Raw genomic sequence first — 20,662 nt, 5'->3', positions numbered from 1 at the left:
CCATCGTGGAAGAAAGCCCTTTCCAACCTAAACATTTCCGTCAGATATTCTCCTATTCGCCATCCTCAGAGCAACCCCACAGAGAGAATAATGAGAGAATTAGCTAAATATTGCAGGATATATTGTAATATCACTCAGAGAAAATGGCCTGAATTAATTCCTCTTATCGAGAATTGGTTAAATTCATCCGTAAGTGGGACGACAGGTTACACACCAGTGGAACTAATGTTTGACGAGCCGAAGCCGGACATGTTCGAGAAAATTTTTGTTAAATCCCCAGATCAGAAGCCACCAGCGGAAAGTTTGGAAATTAAGGTTCTCCGGGCATACGTTAAAATGAAAGCAAAGGCACTGGAAAGAAAGAAAAAGAGGAAAATGGGAATCGCAAAGTGGAATCCTCAGCTGTCAGATAAAGTGCTTGTGCGTTGTCAACCTGTTTCAAACGCTGCACAAGGTGTTACGGGCAAGTTCATTCGTCCGTACGAAGGCCCGTACGTGATAACGAGAATCATTCCACCTTCGGTGTATGAAATCTCAGGGAATAATGGGAAAGTCAGAGGACAATTCAATAAACATTCATTGAAGCCATATTTGGAGAAAATCAGCACTGACTGATTTGATTGCACGCGGTTGACTAAATTTCTTGGAAATCAGTAGTCACTGTTTGTAATAAATTTGGGCTCAATAATCATTTAACTATTGTAACAGCTGTAGTATGGAGTTTAATATTCAAAATTATACCAATATAAGTGCATTGTAAGAGCAGAACAATTGAATATTGTTGTCAAATCCTACCAGTAATTTATTATTATTAGAAGTAACTCATAATTAACGCTTAAGAAATTGTTTAGTGAACGGATAACTGTTATGTTGTAATGATCAAGACAACTATGTGAAGGTCAAGTAACCTAAAGGATTTATATATGTATGACTACTATAATTGTTAAGTGTTCATTTCATTTTGTGTATGTATCAAGTAATGTTATATTTTGTATTGTGTTTTTTTTTCATGTAATATGGTGTAATTGAGCTGAAGCTTTAGCGGCAAGAAGATATAATCTTGGACATTTCTGATAGAAAGTGACCAAAATTATACTTGGGGAGGTTGTAACGGTCCAAATTACATCTTCTGCTGAGGTAATTTGATCCTACCATTTAGTTCTTTTATTATTTTATTAGGCTGAATTTCTTTTTACTTTTCGTTTCAAAATTCTAACTTGTTGTTGTGTTTGGAGGGTAATACTGGGATGTTTACTTCTAGTTCATGGCATATACCTAACTGTTTAAGACAAAGACGTCCGAGGACCTTCGGTTCCCAGGAGTCTTGTGTTTCTACACCAGGGCAATAAACTGTCGTGAATTGGTTGTAGTCCCAAGTGTCATATTATTATGGCGGAAATGTGTAGAAAGTTAGTTAGACTTGATGATTCATTGTGACTCAGCAGATAATGTTGCTGGACCTTACGCATTAAATAGGTTGAGAGGGGACTCTTCAACAAACTTTCGAGGTAGCCGCACGCAAACCCAACAGTTCTGAGATCATCGTCTTGTGGCTAAAGCCAAGTATTATCATCTGCACATCTGTATTTATTCTTAAATAATTAAATTGTGTATAGATAAAGTATTATATTCAGCGATAAAGGAAGCTTTTCGTTGTCGGGAGTTACATACCGTTAACACCCCTGAAGAGAGTCAAGTGATTACCAAGGAGCGAAGCTCTTATTACTGAGCGGCTATATGTGGATACAAAGATTTTAAACGAGTTAATTTGGCTAATTTATGTTTGAAATGAAACAGGTTCGTGAATCTGCTCAAAACTCTGTTTGGCAACGTTGCCCTTCCAGCTTATGTTTTCTTCTGCGTTTTACGACTACGACGACGACTTGCCATTGATGAAGCGACACCTTGTCCGCCTGTGAATCCTCCCCGTTGATGTTCCTGTTCTTGGGCAGGCAGGGGACGGGCGCTGATAGTCTGCGCCGTCGTGACGCGTCGCTTCGCTAACTGGCGTCTTGTTCGCCGCAATTTCTTAGCACGGGCCTGATCCCAAAGACGCTTCTGGTTGCAGGCATCTAGTGGGTTGTAGACGTAATCTGAAATCGGAAAGATTGACATTCAGGTCACAGCATTCCGTAAACGGTTGCTTCTTATCACGTGATTTGACATGAGAGGAGGAAAATCAGCGACATTCATAAATCATATATTACAGAAAGACTTGACTCGTAAGTAGATGAAAACGTTTTGGAAAAACTGTCTCCAGTTTTTCCGTCGTCTAATATAAATTTCTCCAGTTCCCCGCATAGCCACTTCAGCCCTGAAGATTGAGAAAGGATCTTTCTCCGACACTTCCATCCACTTAATCGCCGTGGAAGCTGCTGATAATACAAAATTAATATTTCCATTACGATTATTAAAACAAAGCAAAAATTAATGAAGCTGAAGTGGCTTCAAAGGGAGGTCTTCCGGATAAATTACTGCCTCAATATCAAGGTAGAAGTCACTTCAACTGATACACAACCACAGGACTTTGATGGGCTTTCGCGGTGGTGAGGTTGAGGATGATGATTAAATTCTGGATTTTGGTGCAGTGTAGACTTGGCAGGAAATGAACTCGAAATACAAGGGAAAAATACGCCTTCTGTAATTTGGTTGACTTTTACCACTCCGGCTCTGATCGACCCAAATCTTAAAATATGTTACTAAAGAATAAAGTGTCGTCAAAAGTTCTCTTACCTAAAATTGATAGCAGTCAGTCTCAAAGAAATATGAATCGGTGATGTTTCTAAAAATTCTCAGGTAAATTTTTTCGAAGCTTTCTGCTGGTTATTGACATTAAAAGAGAATTAATTACTTACCAGGATATTTCTTCTTATGTTCCGCGTCCGCCTGGCGGGCTCGTGCAAAATACTCTTCCTTGTGCTCCACGTCAATGTCCCTCCACATGTAGCCAAGTCTGCAAGTAGAAGAAGCAAAACTTGTAAGAACACAGGCAGGTTGTAGTACGAACGTCCAAGGGTAAAGACAAAGGCAGTGGCGTATGAGAGCGCACAAAATGTTTCAGCTGTTCTGGACAATCAGAACATTTTCAGCAAGTGGAAATAAGATATCCAATTTTGAATTCACCTTATGCATACTCTGCCAGTTTTGGATCTTTACACTTTTACAGTGAAAGAATTGTTCCGGGCGGTCTCATAAATTCTTCTTCTCTACTGTAGGCTAGACTTCTGTCCTGTATATCATGTGTTCTGTTTATAATTAAGTAAATATAGATTCATAATCTAGCAATGAAAATCAAACCAGCCTTTAATTTAATGTGCTGAGTTTGTGAGTCAAATTTTACAAGATTCAACCCCCCCTTTTTTTAATTAATTAATTAATTACTAGGGCTCATAGTTTATCATCATAATTATCAGCATTTGTCTTTTTCTCTCTTTGAGTAGAACAAATTTCAGAACATGAGAAAATTCTCACACATAATTTTACAGGTTCGCACCGTCGCCATGTTTATAATCGTTAACTTAGTACAATGATCATGTCTGCTGAATTCGAATATCTTTGAAGACAATCTGTCATTCACGAATGCTCTGCACATTAAATTGTTAACAAGTAATTGTCCTGAAGTACATTTTGTATTGCAACTTACCTCACACTAATTTGCTCATTTCGTTCCCCAGGATACAGGACAGCCAGTTTCTTTCTCCATTCATTAGAGAAGATCACGTAGGCGTTCGGCGGGCGTGGTATTTTTACGCACTTTGGCGTTTTTTTGCCCTGTTTTGCCGTTCTCTTCTTTTGGAGGTTCTGTGGCTGCCCTGTAATTTGCAGCTGGTGGTGAGCCTGGTGCATGTTTTCATCTTGCTGTTCCTGAGTATTACCCATAGTGTGGTCTGTATTTCCTGAAATAATGATGGAATCCATGTATAAGAACTAAAATAATCAGAATATGGCCAACATTATATAAAGAAACATGGCTATCTGCAGTGTACCTGACCCTTTTTTACTGAAGAGTTACAGTCATAGGAAGCGTAAGTAATAAAATACGCTGTGTTGACGTATCTGAATGTGGTTGTGTGCAGAAGGGGTGAGGTTTCAGTAACATCAGTATAACAGAGAATATGTGAATTGTGAATAAGAGACACACGGTTTTGTGTTTTCGTCTTAACGAAGACGTCGTTAAACAGGCTGGCTCTGAGTCTTCCTGAAAGAGGGAAGGCTGTCTACCCTGGGGGACACATCAGACAGAGCTCGTCCTTGTCACTTGGCTTCTGACAGGTGGACACAAAATTATTCTTGGTCTCAACTCTCAGAGAGCAAAGTGCAGAGCAGAGCATGAGTGGTTTCCTCAGCCACTGGGGAAGAAGGAGAAAGAAAGCTTTATCATGAAAACTGTCTTTTTGTTTCTTGATTTATTTTCTTGTTTATTTGTTCATACTACCTCCTTTCAGCACAAAATTTGAGAAACTGTTGTAGCCACCCACTCCTGCCTAACTGGTATCATAAAACACTGTCACTGGGAGTGGGGAGGCATTGTCCTTTCCCTACACCAAACTCTAACAAAGGTGGCTAAAATTTATGGTTGTTAAGTATGACTGGGAGACACTAAAGTATGGTGATTCTGGGAGAAACCAGGTTCACCAGCTGAAGGACCAAAAAACAGCACTGGCCATAACTGTGGGAATGAGAAGCACATCAACACCCATAACCTGCAGAGAATAATGTAATCTCCACCCTACAGTTCAGCCAATAGCAAACATTTATGTTTGTCACAAGAGAAATTCCATTACTATTATCCAGTCAGTGATGAAAAGTCATGGTGATTTCTCTGGCTGTGAGGTTGATGGGTCTTGAGTTTTACTGCAGCACATAAATTGGTAGTCTTGTTTTGGATTTCACCATGGACAAACAAAGAATTTCAGTGGCTCCACTTTTAGACCTGTACACTAGAGATTAAGTTAAAAATGTAAACCCCAAAATTTAAGTCTTTCATGGCCACAGTGCAAGGAAGTTTTCAGTAGTTATACAGCTGTCATTTCAAGCATAAATGGATCCAAGGATCATCACACATGAATAAATAATTCTTAAGTGTGTTAATCATTAAAGATGTGCTCACTTAAAGTACCACCTGGATCATCATTACCTGGCTGTTAATGTTGGCCTTGGACCAGCATCTCAACCACTATCTCTGAGTGACCCAATTTACAGAAATCCCTGAACCCTTATCGGGATAGGGCACCAACATCATCTGGCACTGCACTCTACTCAGTCTGCACAAGACACTGTTGCTGGAAGAGAATTTAATTCAAGTCTGCTTCCGTATTAGTCATACATCCACTAATGAGAACTTTAAATAACCTATTACCTTATGATCCAGAAATATGAATGTCAGTCCACTTTGAAGATCTGAAAACTTCCATATTTATTTACTGGTGGCAGGTTCTTGTGACCATGGTAATAAACCTTCACGTTCCACAGAACGTGGAGAATTTCTCAACTAAACAAGTGCAATATTGACATATCAAGGACTCTGCTCCATGCATTCAGTCTACTAGTTAATAAATAAAATATATTTTTAAATAAATATCACCAAAGATTTACCTGAGAGGAAAATATATTGTGTAAGAGTTGTAGAAATTCATAAAATAAGTTATATGTTGCGTCTTGCAACAACTACACTCATTTAACTACCACTATTGTTGCCATGCCATGTACATGACTCTGTAATGCAGGTCACATACCTAGACAGCAGACATACATCATACAGAAATGAATGCCACTCAACCCGTCTACTTGAATGATTTTCTTTCAGAAGTAATGGGTGGGGGACATCACTCCACACACAGTAGACACGTGAGTATCAAGTAAACAGCTTCAGAACAATAACTGAACAGCTAATGATTGTTAAAACTGGGTTATCCTACCTGCACAGTAAGCTCAGATTTCACTGTTTCTTAGAAGGCCATTTCATAAACATGTTTTTAGTTCAAGAATGGTAAAATCAATTTGGAGCAGATTATTTCCACTGCTATACATTAAACACAGTAGGTAGAAAATTTACATCTTTCTGGTGTCTTCAGCCAGTTATTTACTTCTCTGTGTTACTGTTAGTCCTCGTTGATTGGTGAGTGATTTTTCTATATAAATTGAAATTGTTCATTATAAAAATATCACTGAAGACGAGAAAAGATTTGAGTGTAAGAAAGAAGTTAAATCTTATAGCAAAATTTACGAAGTCTATTTCAAAGAGCAGCAGCTGCTAAATTGGGAGTGCCTCAGTCAACTTTGTCAACATTTTTAAAATATCATGATACATTAAATTCTAATAGAACTATTGAAAACATAAGAAATCATTAAGGAAAATGTCATGCTGTAGATAATGCAGAATTATATTAGAATAAAGCCAATGATTTTGGTGAAAAATTAGAAGTAGTATTTAAAGCAACCAATGGATGGCTGACAAGATAGATGGTATTGTTTAAACAAAATCATGGAGAAAAACAAGATTCTGATGGCTCAAAATGTGACAACTGGCTAAAAACTGATTGGAAAACTGTATTAAACAGAAGATATCTTTAATACAATGTAAAACTTTGGCTTTCTGAAAAGTTGGTTAATGCCAAATATTGAAAGCGGCCCTCACCTGAAAGAAAAAGTCTTAAGCTGAAATCTAGCTGTGAATACCTACAGAAAAGAATCTTTAATGCAGATGAAACATGACTATTCTACAGCGCTACTGCAGATCATTGCATGATGTTTACAAATGACTCAGCTTCTGCAGGGAAGAAAGTTAAGAACAGAATTACAGTCCTATTAACTTGCAATATGACATGAACAACAGAGATGAAGCCATTAGTAATAGGAAAGAGTAAATCTCCTAGAAATTTCAAAGGTGTATCTTTCTGTTGAATATGTGCATAATACCAATGCTTGGGTGACAGCTTCTGTATTTGAAGATTACCTTTGCTCCTGGGATAGACAATTAAACAATAAAAAGAAATCACTAATATGGACAAGTGTCTGGCACATCCAAAGCTTAACATGGAGAACATCGAATTAACCTTTCTATCTCCCAAAACTAAGTTGTACTTCAAACTGTCAATCAGGAAATTATAAAAACTTTTAAGACCTTATATAGATTAAACAAGAGACAAAGAATTATTCAATGTATAGACAATACAATGGGAAATTAATGTGTTGCACATGAAGATAAATGCTTGGGTTAACGTTACTGCTACTTGTATCTACAACTGCTTTAAAAATTAAGTTCAATGTGCTGTGACAGTGTTCAAAAGACTACAACATTGATCATGTGGAGGAGCCTGATGACAGGAGTTTAATGACTGGGAGGACATGGATCATGATCTTTGAGTTAGTACAAAGCACACATAAACCAGTGACTACTTTAAATTATAAATATACTGTTACATTATGTAATAAATTGTACATTTATTTTCAATGCATACATTACTGTACAAGATATGTAATAGTCCAATGATTTTCATTTATTAGAATCAATGTTTACTAGAACAAAAATATAATTTACAAGTGCTATCACTATAACTGATGCCAACTGTATTCATAGTTCATGCATCATTACACCACTGATGATACTAGTAATGAAAACTTACATCATTTTAAGTGGATAATATAACAGTGTGAATTTACAATACTGTGTACCAAATAAATTTATAAACATTATATTAAAAATTCTATGACCAGTTCAGGCAAAGGCTACACTCCCTGATCGTGTTATTCGGATGTAGCTCAATCTCGATGGCCTTGAGGTATACAGACTACACAGCGCTACAACCCAGAAGACATGAAAGTAATTAAGAATACACTATCCTGTGTGCTGCTATTTCATATTTATACACAGAAATGTCCACTGTTCATTCAAAACATTTCCTATCAGCATTCACTAACCCTTTTAAGCTGGAGTGTGTCTAACAATTATTTAGAAATCCAGTTTGTACCTCAAAGAAAACAACACTTCACCATTACAAAGACCAGTCTGGTCAATCATGTATAAGTAAATAATTGCTGTTTACTCTGAGAATCATACAAAATCTATAAATACACTCTCTGAGAATGGGGGGGGGGGGGAGGAGGAGGAGAGAGATCACTTCTCTTCAAAGGTAACCACAGTATAATTTACCTTGTCATCAGAAACTCTATGACTTGGTTTTGTGTCAGGATGTTTTATGTGCCTTGAAGGAAAGAGGGACTATATACAGGAGAAACGCTTAGAAGAAATGTGTAATTGTAAATAAGAGTTAGAATATTCTGATTGTTCAATGAACAGAAGGTTCAGAGTGAATTTCAATTTTATTCATGTTTATTTAATGACTGTCAATATCTTAAATTATATGGTATGATAAAGTTAAGTGAATGATGAACTGAAAAAAGCAGTCATGGAAAAATTTGAGGGACTATTTTAGAATATTCCTGGAGGGACTGAGAAAAACCACATGAAAAGCTGCCATGATTTGAACTCAGAACCTCCAAAACACAAAGCACAAGTGTGACCACTCAACATCAAAGAGTGAAAACATCTGAAATGTTTCCTATAATACATTACCTTCACACCATCCAAATGCACGTACAACACACGATTGGAAGAAGTATGTTAATGGAGAGTGTGGATTTTGTGATCATGTTGTAGAGACAAGTAGTGGGCATATGGAGGTGATATGGGTGCCTGTTCTGGTTCCCTGTATTCATATGTCTTTGAATCTTCAAGCTGAAAATAAAATTAAGAAATGTTTAACAATTCACAGTTTCACAACAGGACACAAAGAATTAGTCACATGCCAGAAATTCCTACCATCATTCTACCTATTTCACATGTCAGAACCAAGCCATTTTTTCTTAATAGTAAAACTTCATCCACATTTAAACAACTTCAAAGAACAGTAAGTAAAGCGTCCCACTACATGCCTATGCATGCACTTGGGGGTGGGGGGTGGGGGCGAAGGTATAGCTCCTACTCTTTCTTGACCTTGGCACCAGATGGGGTGAGTGGTCAGCATCATGCCCCGGCTGTGCTTTACCCCCAGGAAAGGACCCCGATACCCATTGGACAGGAGGCTGGGTGGGCCCCAGAGTTGGTCTGGATGCAGAGGCTAGAGGAAAAATCCACTGCCCCCGTAGGGGATTGAACCCCGATAGCCCAGCCCGTAGCTAGTCACTATACTGACTGAGCTATCCCCGCTCCCAAAGAGCAGTACAAAATACAAAATTGAGAACACTTAATTCCTTAAATACAAAAATTATACTTTGCCATATTACAAAGAAGCAGGACATGTAACTAATAGGGCCAGCTCCATTAAGTAAGGCACAAAATAAGTTGAAGCTTGATCAACAGAAACAAAAAATATATATTCTCAATATGTAATAAATATAATAACAGAAATTATAGTAATATATGGTGATGAACAAATATATACAATAATATGTGGTAACAGCCAGGGAGTACAAAACAAGCTTTTACCACAAACACCCCCCCCCCCCGCCAAAAAAAAACAACAACAACTGACAGTGTCAACTCTCTCAAGAAACAAACACTGGAAAATAAGGCAAGATAATAAATTACCTGGCATTAAGGGAAGTATTCCTGCATGTACAAGAGTTAAAAAGAAGTTAATGTTGTAAGTTTAGGCTAGCATAACCTTCTAAGGCTATTTGTGGCAATCTACTACTTAAGATGAACATTTGTGCCACAAAATGAGATCAGATTCACCAGCTTCCCAAGGTACACATAGCTGGACAGTTCACTAAAACACAAATGACCACAGGCCAAGCTGCGTACAGGTGTGACTGAAGGATTGGTGTCAAAACTAAGAACATTACAAAATTAATTTTTCTATGTAAAAAATATGCCAGGCTGTAAAGCCGCAAGACTGGTAAAGAAATAAGTGCTAACAGGGGACACTAAAACCAATGAAAAAGATTTTGGCACCCTGTCAGATAAAACGTAAAAATGTGTTACTTCAGGTTCTCATTGTGGCAAGTATGGAGATGACCTGTCTTCTGGCATGCTCTACTGCATAGTCTGGTAGAAACTGATTGACATTTAAGATGTGCCTAATGCCTGCATCACCACAGTTCTGATCATCTCTCAGTTTCTACCAGACTTTAATTTGGAGCAGTTGAAGAGGGTGGGGTAAAATACAGCACCATGTGAGGCACGATGTTATTGAGTCACCAATTTTACAGTATAACCATAGACGAGAATATTCCTCCACAAGGAGAATACTAGTGTGAGGTGGGACTGGAAGGACTGAAGAGTTGTGGGTTAACTAACTAACTAGATGGCTTACCGAACCCGAAGGTTCATCACTGAATTAACCAAAGCCCTCCAGTGGACGCTGTCCTGGGCCAACAAAATCCAGTCTCCTTCAACTCCTATCTCCCATAGATCCCACCTGGCATTATCCTCCCATCTACGTCTAGGTCTCCCCAGCGGTCTCTTCCCTTCAGGTTTCGCAACCAATACCTGGTGCACACCTCTTGTCCCATCCACGTGCGCTACATGCCCTGCCCATCTCATTCTTCTCGACTTAATCACCCTGACAATATTGGGGGAGGAGTACAAATTTTTAAGAGGTTTTGGGTTATCAATTTATTATACAGAGTGATTCAAATTCCCTGTGCACCTGTAAGAAAAACAAGTGTTTGGAGTGGAAGGTACTTTAAAAATCCCGTTCCTAACACGTGTCTTAGATGGTGTACATGGTGAGTGTTTGTGTGTGCATGTGCACAGGGACTTCTGAATCACTCTGTTTTGATAAGGTTTTGCAGAAATAGAAAATGAACATGATTTTTGAGATCCAAGTATGAAATAGATATATGTCGATTTCAAACCATTTCTGTGGAAGACTAGGAATTGATATCTACGAGGCGCGTCCTCAAAGTAAGTTTCCCTGGGGCCGTTTACAGAAATAAAACACAATTTCATGGAAATATTTATTGCAACAGATACAGCAAGTGTCCAGCTATTTTTCAACATATTCGCCACCGGAATTGAGACATTTGTCATTCCGTGGGACCAACTTTTGAATACCTGCGTCGTAGAAGTCTGCCGTCTGGGATTGGAACCACTGTGTGACAACCATCTCCGCCTCTCTGTCATTCTCAAAACGCTGACGCTGACCGGACAGGAATTTCTTGAGGTGTAGGAAAAGATGGAAATCACTGGGAGCGAGGTCCGGGCTGTAGGGTGGATGATTAAACACCTCCCAGCTGAACTCCTGCAGGAGACTTGCTGTCCGTCGAGCCGTGTGCGGCCTAGCGTTATCACTGACCGCACTTCACAGTCGGCGGGAGCTGGAATAAGAACCTCCATCTTCAACAGCTGTAACGATGCTACTGTGAGAACGCGGGAAGTGCCGTTAGTGCATGCGCCATGCTACGTCATTGCTCTATCACGTACGCACAGTCGCTTCGCGCAATATAAGGTTTGCTAGCTGTGGGACGAGTGGGAAACTTACTTTGAGGACGCGCCTCGTACATAGAGATAATGGCATATTTCAGCACACCACTTAAATACAATTTCAAGGGAAGTTATTAATATGAACATCAGAAAGAAAACCAGTGGAATGTGTGGCTAAAAGTAGTCATAGAAGGAAAAATAAAAAAAAAATATTTTAAAAGGTTATGGAATTGAAGTATTATAAAACCAAATTTCAGAATTTAGAAAGGACATGGACTACATATTTCAGAAATATAATAGAATGAATGACATAGTATTAAGGAATATTTGAAGCAACTGACTGAGTTACGAATACATAATGTAACATCAAGGCAACACTCATATACGGAAGGACAATGGAAGAGCCCATCATCACCACGACCGAAGAAGGCAAGACAGGTCAAGAGCAATGTGAAGTCAATGCTGATCTGTTTTTTTGACCAGGAGGGGATCGTCCATAGGGAGTTTCTTCCTGCAGGTCAGACGGTCAATGCTGAATTTTACTGTGGGGTCCTGAGGCGGTTGCGTGAAGATGTGAGACGGAAGCGGCCGGCAAAGTGGCGCAACCACAACTGGCTGCTGCATCATGACAACGCGCCAGCGCACACCGCCCTCAAAGTTCGGCAGTTTTTGGTCTCAAACACCATGGCCGTCATCCCGCACCCTCCTTATTCGCCGTGTGACTTCTTCCACTTCCCAAAGATGAAAATTCAGCTAAAGGGAAGGAGATTTGAGACGATAGAAGAGATTCAGGCAGAATCGCAGATGGTGCTTGACAGGCTGACAAAGAAAGATTTCCAGGGATGCTTCCAGGCTTCGCAGCGGCGCTGGGATCGTTGTGTTCACTCCCAGGGGAACTACTTCGAGGGTGATGGATGAATTTAATACCTGAGATAAGTGTACGGGTTTTTATACGCGCAGTCTGGAAACATTCCGATCGCACAAACAAGGCGTGTACCAGTTAAAAAATCAGTTATAGAGGGTTCTGATGAAGTTATATTACAATTATTACTACCGTATTTCTGGACTCTGGCCACTATCCTGTCTTCAGAAAATGCTGATATTTGTCACACGGATAGACGCAACCTCCTAATGAGGGGTTTACATTCTGCCACACACAAAGAAAATCATAAGAATAATATTTCTGACATTTGAGACTGCACTGTTATGAATACACATGTTCCTAATGTTACTGAACATAACAAGTCATAACTTTTGTGTCAGTGGCTGGTAATATTACTTGATTCACCTTCTCCTGTCTTTTGTACTGAAGACATATACGAGTACTCTCTGGCATTGGGCAGAGCGGGCAGCACGCATGCACCTAACGCATTCCGGTGTAGCCCCATAGGTGAGACGTCAGACCACAGACAGGAATCCACACCCGCAGTTCTTATGGAAGCTTAAATTAGTGTATACATAAATTATTATATAACAAAAAAGTAGCAGAGCATAATGCCACGTGGTCTTATAGGTGGTTATGAATATTCCTCAGAAATTTAAGTATCCACCCACAAGTCCACACAGCATCACAATGCAGAAGGCCACAACCGACATCTTCACAGTCATAACCACCTACAAGGCCACATGTCATTACGACCACAGGTGACATCTTCAGACTCCTATAAGAACCTCAGTGTCAGTTCTGGAGGTAGAAATCGAAGCCCTTCTAGCACAATTACTTATTCCACTACAAAAGTAATTTTCCAATAATATTTTGATGCTTACATTTTTAATAATTTTGTACAAAATACTATTCGTTATATTTCACAATCAAACATGTTTGTAACACACAAAACACCAAACATGGCTGAGAGACTAGCATTCGTGCCTCAAGACCTTGAAGACGATACAGATGACAGTGGATCATGTTATTAACCAGTTGATGCTTCTGATAGCCCGAAAGGATTTTATTGTACACAGTCGCCGTGAAAGCTCAAGATCATGCATAATATTACATTACATTTTAGATTAAGATTAAAGACACACTTAGGTCATATTTGCAACCTTGAATTTATTCCCAAAAGTATAATTCCATCATGGCAGGCTGTATTCATCAACTGACCTTCCAAAAAGTCCACAGCTCATGTGGTTAGTTGCCGAGTTCTCAATGTGGGAGCCCGGGTTGAAACCCAAGACAGTCCATTAGGGATTTATGGTGGGCAAAATGACACTGAACACTCTTCTCAGATATTTCGTTCACTCAGACACTAGATTAATATTGTCCGATGCTTCATATTATTTGTGGGCTGTAAGATCAGGTTTCTATGGGACGCATTTCCAGACAGGCAGTTGCTTCCCTTCACGATAATAACAGTAATGCAGAACGTTGCAGTATTAGAATAAAAACGATACAGAATTAAAATCAATAATTTAAAATATGGGATGGTCTGTGGATTGTATAAAATCAATTGCCGTGTGAAATGTGGTTCTGATGTTTCTCCCTTATAATGCTAAAAGTAAACTTGGGACCAGCTTTACATGGAACATTATGGGGTGGTCATTTATTATTTCTTATTGTAATATGTGTTTAGTGTTTGCTTGTATACTGTTGTTCCACTGGCCCAGTGTGTGTTGTGATCATCAGCGGTGTACCGATGTTCTAGTTCTGTGTTGACTACAGTGGTATTCTGTGATAATGGGCCAGTTCCTGGTTTCCTGACTCGTGTTCTACCTTAATCCTATAAAATTGTTGCAGTAATCATTTGACAGTGCCCATAACAGAAATATTAACCAGCCATGTGGAGGGTCACACCAGTGCACTGATAAATGTAATTCTGCAAACCCTCCCTCACTGGGAGAGCTCGCAGTTCGAAAGCAGCCAGGAAGTAGTTGAGCAGTTTACCCAAAGTCTTATTAAGTGTTGTCAAAAACTACAGTGAACTAAGGGAGTGAATAAAAGACCAGGGAACAGCTGTGTTGACACGTATATTTTGTTAGATTCTTGTTTTCCATTTTCTTTCTTGAAAGTCAGTTGTGATTGGTGTTTAGTATCTGGGGAGTGTTCGCACTGAAGCAAATGAAACTGAACCAAATCAGGTCACACCGGACTTGAAACTTCTTGGTAGTATCACAGAACCAACTCTTGGTTGCTGAGTTCATCATTAAATTATATTCCAGGTCGACTTTTCCTACTGAAGCAGGTGAAATGGCCTCAGGTGTGAGTAGCAGTGAGTCAGAAAAGACTCTAGTTGCACGACTTAACAGCAGGTTGTGACACAACCAGGAGGAGGTGGATATTTCAGTTGAATGTGAAATGCCAAGTTCAAGAACAGTTGCTTCAAACTTGAGTTGAGTTATCGTAGTGAGAACACTCCATAAGAAGTGTGAATGTGTTTGTTGAACAAACTGTTGCATGGAACTGACTGCTGGTGTTATTTTGTTTTTCTTCTTTTTGTGAACAGAATGTGAATCGAATGGTGCAAGAATCAAGTGACGCATTTGCTTCTACACCCAAACGTGAACCTCATACTCCACCATTCAAAGACCAGGTGAGATACTTACGTCATCCGTTAACCAATATTTCTACAATTTCATGTGTGTCCTGAGAGTGGAACTCCGTATCGATGTTGGTATTCTAGATTGTTAAGCCATGTAACTGCTTACACTTAAGAGAAACTACTGCCTAAATCATCAGCCCTGACAATGGTGGGAGTAAACACTTCATAGGAACTTTTGTATCCCTACAAGTTCTCACAGCATTTTCTGGCATCAACATATTCAAAATGCTGTTAGAAACTCAAATTTCAAGTACTTAAACTCTGTACATCATTTCACCTCTGTAGTGTTGCATAAAAGTGCACTGCAGTCTGTAATCTCACATTGAGAAATATGTAAACATCATTCCAGTCTCTTCCATACTGTGTCACATGTCCTTCCAAGGACATCTTCGTTGTTTCAGAGGCCTCTCATTTGTTTCAGTTCCAGTTATCTTAAAAATGTCTGTGTCTTTTCATTAGTTTTATTCTGTTGAAAAAATCAGTTCTTAATATTTATCATTATCCGTTAATTTCAACCGCCTGTGTAACCACTTACAGTAATGCCGACAAACACAGTTGCAGTACTTATGGTTTCAACAGTCTCAGATCATACTTTTGTTCTCGTCTTAGTATCGGTTACTGAATTTAGTGACTCAAAACACAAGGATTGTGCCATCATGCGCCATGCGCTGGAATGACAGAGAAGAATGGACTGTTTATTTCTCAGTGCTCTGAGTTTTTACCCAGCAATGATATTTTGTGTGATGTCTGCTTAATTTTTTGGTTTGCCCCATTCAGTGCTATGGCTTATTTTCAACAATATCAGTAGCTTGGACTACTGTTAGTGTCAAGGTTTTCATGAAGAATAGAATGTAAAAAATACACGGGCAGTTTTTGTGTATGCTGTTTAGGAAAGGCAGCCTTAAACTTATGTATGTAAACTTTCTCACTTATGTAGTAGCAGTAATTTTGTAGAAAAGTTTTCTGTACTTCTCTTCTGCAGAATTTTCTGTGTCAGGTTTTGCCTTCTTCATTTCCCTGGTTTTTGTTAGAAAATTGAGAAGTGTGTCATGTTCATTTTGCACGTGACTTTGAATTTCTCTTATTTTGTGAATAAAATCTATACCCAGACCTGTCTGTAATGTATGAACCAAAATGTAAGAATTTGCGAACACAGAAAGAAAGGGTTTGAGCAGAAAAACCTGTTACTATCATGAATGTACCTGATGACAAAATGAAAATCAGAAGTTTCATCCAATATTAGGCGGTTCCTGAATTTGTCTTGAAATGTCAACTAGCAACACTTCATGGAGGGCTTTTAACAAATTATTTTCAATGGCCAGAGATGTGCCTTAGCAAAAGGTCATTCAGAAGAGGTTCATAATGTTCTAGCAGTTTTGAAATATTCTTTACGATTACTTCTGTCAAGGGGCAACTCAGATAATTCATGACCTCCAAATGGTAGTTCTTGATCTGGCAGCAGACAAGTCATGTCACCCATTTCAATATTTCTTAATTTTTATAAACTCCTTTATTATATTCTGAACTACTAAATGTAAGTTGGATCTCCAGAAGCTCATAATTTCTTTGGAGACTTAAATAAAGAATGACCTGCCTGTACTGTACATGTTTTGCGTAAGATTCGTGTTTTTCTTTTCTTTTCATGAAGCATGTAAGTCATAAGTTTGTTAAAGGCCCCCGAAATCCAAAACATTTCAACATTTTTGGAAGATCAATTATGGCCAGCAAATCAGTTTCTCTCAGATTGTTACAAGCCGTTAACCATGGGTAAAAATGATATTGCAAAACAAAAGTTCCCAGTGTGCATTTTGTTTTCCTTATATTCACTCTCAGGGTTTTATATAGGTTGGTAATGTCTCCCATGTTTTAATGTTTTTAGTTTCTCCATGAATTTTCTTCTTGACAATAGTTTTTCTAAAAAACATTGAATAACATTTTTATCTAGTTTCCAGAATCTTCAAATGGTCTTCCACCGTCACTGCAGTTGTGTTTATGAATATTGCAGTTTGTGGGTGATTTGGTACAATTCACTTCTTCTTCAGTTCATGTTGAGGTCAACCATTTTCTTATTTAAAAGAATGGTAAAGACCTTTCTTTTTCTTATACATTTCTTATATTCACAATTTTTTAATATTTTCATTTGCATTTTTCTCGTGCGAGTGTTTTGTAGCCACATCAGCATCAATAAGATACTGAATTTTTATAGCTTAAAGTCGCCTAAATAATATTTGAACATTCAGTGGTAAATCAAAGAAGACAACTCAGCCATTACAAGGATTAATGTTTTTGAAGTAAATAATCGCTGTTTACACTGTAGAACTCTGAATTCTTTATTTTTAAAGCAGATTGTGTTTGTGGGTGTCACTAGGTCTGTTCCGTTTATGTGTTAGAGAGTTGCGTAATGATACTTCAATTAACAAAGTTAACGTGCTTTGTGTGTGTTACCTACTCAGCTATGAGTATATGTTCTTCGATACTGGGAGTGCCGTGAATAAAACACGTTAAATAAATCTCTATCAAACATTGGATGCGTCTTTTAAATGAGGTGACTATTATGCAGACTTAATTTGATTTTGCGTATTCAAATAACTTGTGTCTTTGATGTCAGCACGGAATAATTAGTCTGTAGTAACATCATGATGCTGTAAGTGAAAGTGAAATATTTATTAGTGTTGTGAATTTAGATCTTGGCGTTCATAGTGGCAAGTCAGATAATTATTGTTTTATTTCGGTCATTAAAGAGGACTAATTGTTTATATTTATAAACATGCTAGCTGACTCCAGTGAGAAGTTAGCAGAACAGAGCTAGGTTTTCGTACCTGTATGATAAAATAAAAAGTAAAAATTGCTTGCATCATCACAACCTCAAATCCTCCATAGAACGAAATACGACTGGTAATAAGACAAATGCAGAAGAGTGCGTTGTTAAACTGTGGGCCAAATTAAGCATGTCTTACATAAGCGAAAAGTGATTACAATTTTGAGCCTTTTGGGTTGTTTTGGATCTCCAACAAGAGCATGTATTCAGAGTTTCAGTCATGTAGTGCAAGTAGCAGCGATCATCTGTTATCTTGAGAATGTTGAAATAAAAAATGTTCCCCCACACCAGAATATTATTGCTAAATATTTCAGTACACACACTCGTGTATTTGCGATACCAAGTTAAAGTATTCTGTCTTTTTTTATTTACATTTATTCAGCTTGCCCCATTACAAGAATGCAATGTTATATGCATTAATATATAGCACGTTAACAGATTACACAACTCTAATATCATGATCCATTGCCACCGTTTGCACCTATGTTCCTGTGCTAAACTGTATTAGAATCAGTGGATTCAATGAATTTATTAAAATGACCTAAAAATTTCTGAACAATTTCTTCATGCAACACTGGCCATGTGCCACCATTCTTGACTATTGCATCTGTTAAGTTCCGCCTTGGTTGTTGTAGTTTATCGCAGTCATAGATGAGGTGATCCACTGTTTGTGCTGCTTTCAGACATTAGCATCTTGGGTTGTCAATGATCCCAAACCTGTGTAGATATGATTTGTTTTTGCCATGTCCAGTCGTCATTGCTGCCAGTTCAGGACTTATTACAATATTTAGCTTCATTGTTTGTCACACTGATGGGAAGAATTTCTTGCACACTGCTCCTTTATTGGTGGCGCTCCACTCATTTTGCCATTTTATAATCCCTTCCTCCTTTGTTTCTTTAATAATTGTACTTTTAGGCTTCTTTGCATGTACTACATTTCCACCATCTTCTGCTGCTGCCTTCGCTAATCTGTCCGCTATTTCATTACCGAAAATTCTGATGTGTGCTTTGATCCACCCAAAATGAATAGTCCAATTTTGATCTTTGAGATTCCTTAATCTATTTCTTATCTCAGATATTACAAAGCCATGTTTGAAGTTGTTTTTTAGTAGATCGAGAGAAACTGGACTATCTGTGTACACCGCTACTATTCTTTCCTCAATGCTGATTTCCCTTAAAGTTGTTACTGCATCCAAGGCCTCTAGAATTCCGATCTGCTCAGCTTGATTGTTTGAGCAGTGATCGGGTAACTTGGTTTTTAAGCTATGAATTAGTTTTCCATTTTTGAAGATAACAGCGGCAGCACTCACCTTTCCCTGGTGTTTACTTCCATCTATATAGATTTCCACAGTGTGTTAATTGAAGTCTTTCACTTCATCAAGAGTTATTCTTTCCGCTGGATGAGACCATTCCTTCTTGTTTAATGGTGCTTCGTACTCGGTAGAGTCATCTTTCAGTCCGTGTATAGTTTTATATATATGCACTGCTTCTTCGATAGTAATGCAGATAGGATATTCTGTCTTCCTGGTCTTTTCGAAGTGTGCATTTGTCAGTAGTGAGTGACCAGCCCACTGCCTCTGCACAATTTCTACTCAATCCTTATCTTTGTCTGCTATAGCCATCTGATAGGAATCAGGAGAGACTTGTGTGAGAAATGGCCAGGGAGTTTTGCTTAGGAAACATGTCGTTCATTGTTTTTTGTGCCATAAATCTACGGCATGGGACCGCCGGCTTTAGTTCCCTTCCGAAGGAAGTTGTTCTATGGATTTTTATCACCCCTTAAAATTCCATCAACCTCAGCAGTGTTTGAACTCGCGTACCTTGGGTCCAGTGGCGACGACATTAACCACTAGTGCAATGAGGGCGACAAGTTCGTTGAAATATTACTTTGCTAAAATAATAACAGGAAAGTTTATGAACATGTTTTTTATTTAATATTCTTAAATATATTAATTAGAAACAATTCAGAAAACATTAAATAATTTAACTATTTAACAAAAAATAAACAATTGAACTATTTTACAAAGAACTAAACTATTTCACTATTTAAATACTGAAGTATTTAACAAAAAAACTAAATTATTTATTTATTTAACAAATGTGAACAATTCAGATATTTAACAAAAATAAATGAACAGTCTAACTATTTAAATACTAAACTATTTAACAAAAAATAAACAATTGAACTATTTTACAAAGAACTAAACTATTTCACTATATAATTTATTTATTTAACAAATGTGAATAATTCAGATATTTAACAAAAAATGAACAGTGTAACTATTTAAATACTAAACTATTTAACAAAAAATAAACAATTTCAAGATTTAACAATTGAACTATTTTACAAAGAACTAAACTATTTCACTATTTAAATACAGAAGTATTTAACAAAAAAACTAAATAATTTATTTATTTAACAAATGTGAACAATTAAGATATTTAACAAAGAACTAAACTAATTTACTATTTAAATACCGAAGTATTTAACAAAAAAACTAAATAATTTATTTATTTAACAAATGTGAACAATTCAGATATTTAACAAAAATAAATGAACAGTCTAACTATTTAAATACTAAACTATTTAACAAAAAATAAACAATTGAACTATTTTACAAAGAACTAAACTATTTCACTATATAATTTATTTATTTAACAAATGTGAATAATTCAGATATTTAACAAAAAACTGAACAGTGTAACTATTTAAATACTAAACTATTTAACAAAAAATAAACAATTTCAAAATTTAAACAATTGAACTATTTTACAAAGAACTAAACTATTTCACTATTTAAATACCGAAGTATTTAACAAAAAAACTAAATAATTTATTTATTTAACAAATGTGAACAATTCAGATATTTAACAAAG

General features: G+C 37.5%; 2 protein-coding genes and 1 long non-coding RNA gene across 3 annotated transcripts in view; 2 read left to right on the top strand and 1 right to left on the bottom strand.

The window, feature by feature from the left end:
* Window positions 1-7,733, top strand: part of LOC147872729 (RAC-gamma serine/threonine-protein kinase-like) — a 30,181-nt gene extending 22,448 nt beyond the window's left edge. The window contains exon 8 of the mRNA XM_087355139.1: window positions 3,675-7,733. Coding sequence (XP_087211265.1) covers window positions 3,675-3,676 — 2 coding nt within the window. The 3' untranslated portion in view covers window positions 3,677-7,733. The remainder of the gene's footprint in view (window positions 1-3,674) is intronic.
* LOC147872730 (uncharacterized) lies at window positions 700-3,879 on the bottom strand. The gene is made up of 3 exons (XM_087355091.1): window positions 3,644-3,879; window positions 2,856-2,953; window positions 700-2,093 (listed from the first exon to the last, which is right to left on the bottom strand). The coding sequence occupies exons 1-3, from the start codon at window positions 3,877-3,879 to the stop codon at window positions 1,846-1,848; spliced, it is 582 nt and encodes a 193-aa protein (XP_087211217.1). The 3' UTR covers window positions 700-1,845.
* Window positions 7,734-14,587: 6,854 nt separating the features above from the next.
* The window catches only part of LOC147872727 (uncharacterized), a 36,681-nt gene continuing 30,606 nt past the window's right edge, over window positions 14,588-20,662 (top strand). The window contains exon 1 of the long non-coding RNA XR_015536882.1: window positions 14,588-14,958. This is a non-coding gene — a long non-coding RNA (uncharacterized LOC147872727). The remainder of the gene's footprint in view (window positions 14,959-20,662) is intronic.

Source organism: Zootermopsis nevadensis, unplaced genomic scaffold (genome assembly GCF_977971745.1).
Source record: "Zootermopsis nevadensis isolate Lab colony 2312 unplaced genomic scaffold, Znev_1.0 Znev_ptg000024l, whole genome shotgun sequence".
In the NCBI taxonomy this organism is placed as follows: domain Eukaryota; kingdom Metazoa; phylum Arthropoda; class Insecta; order Blattodea; family Termopsidae; genus Zootermopsis; species Zootermopsis nevadensis.
Note: the sequence above shows the minus strand (reverse complement) of the source record. Positions and strands in the feature narration are given on the sequence as shown.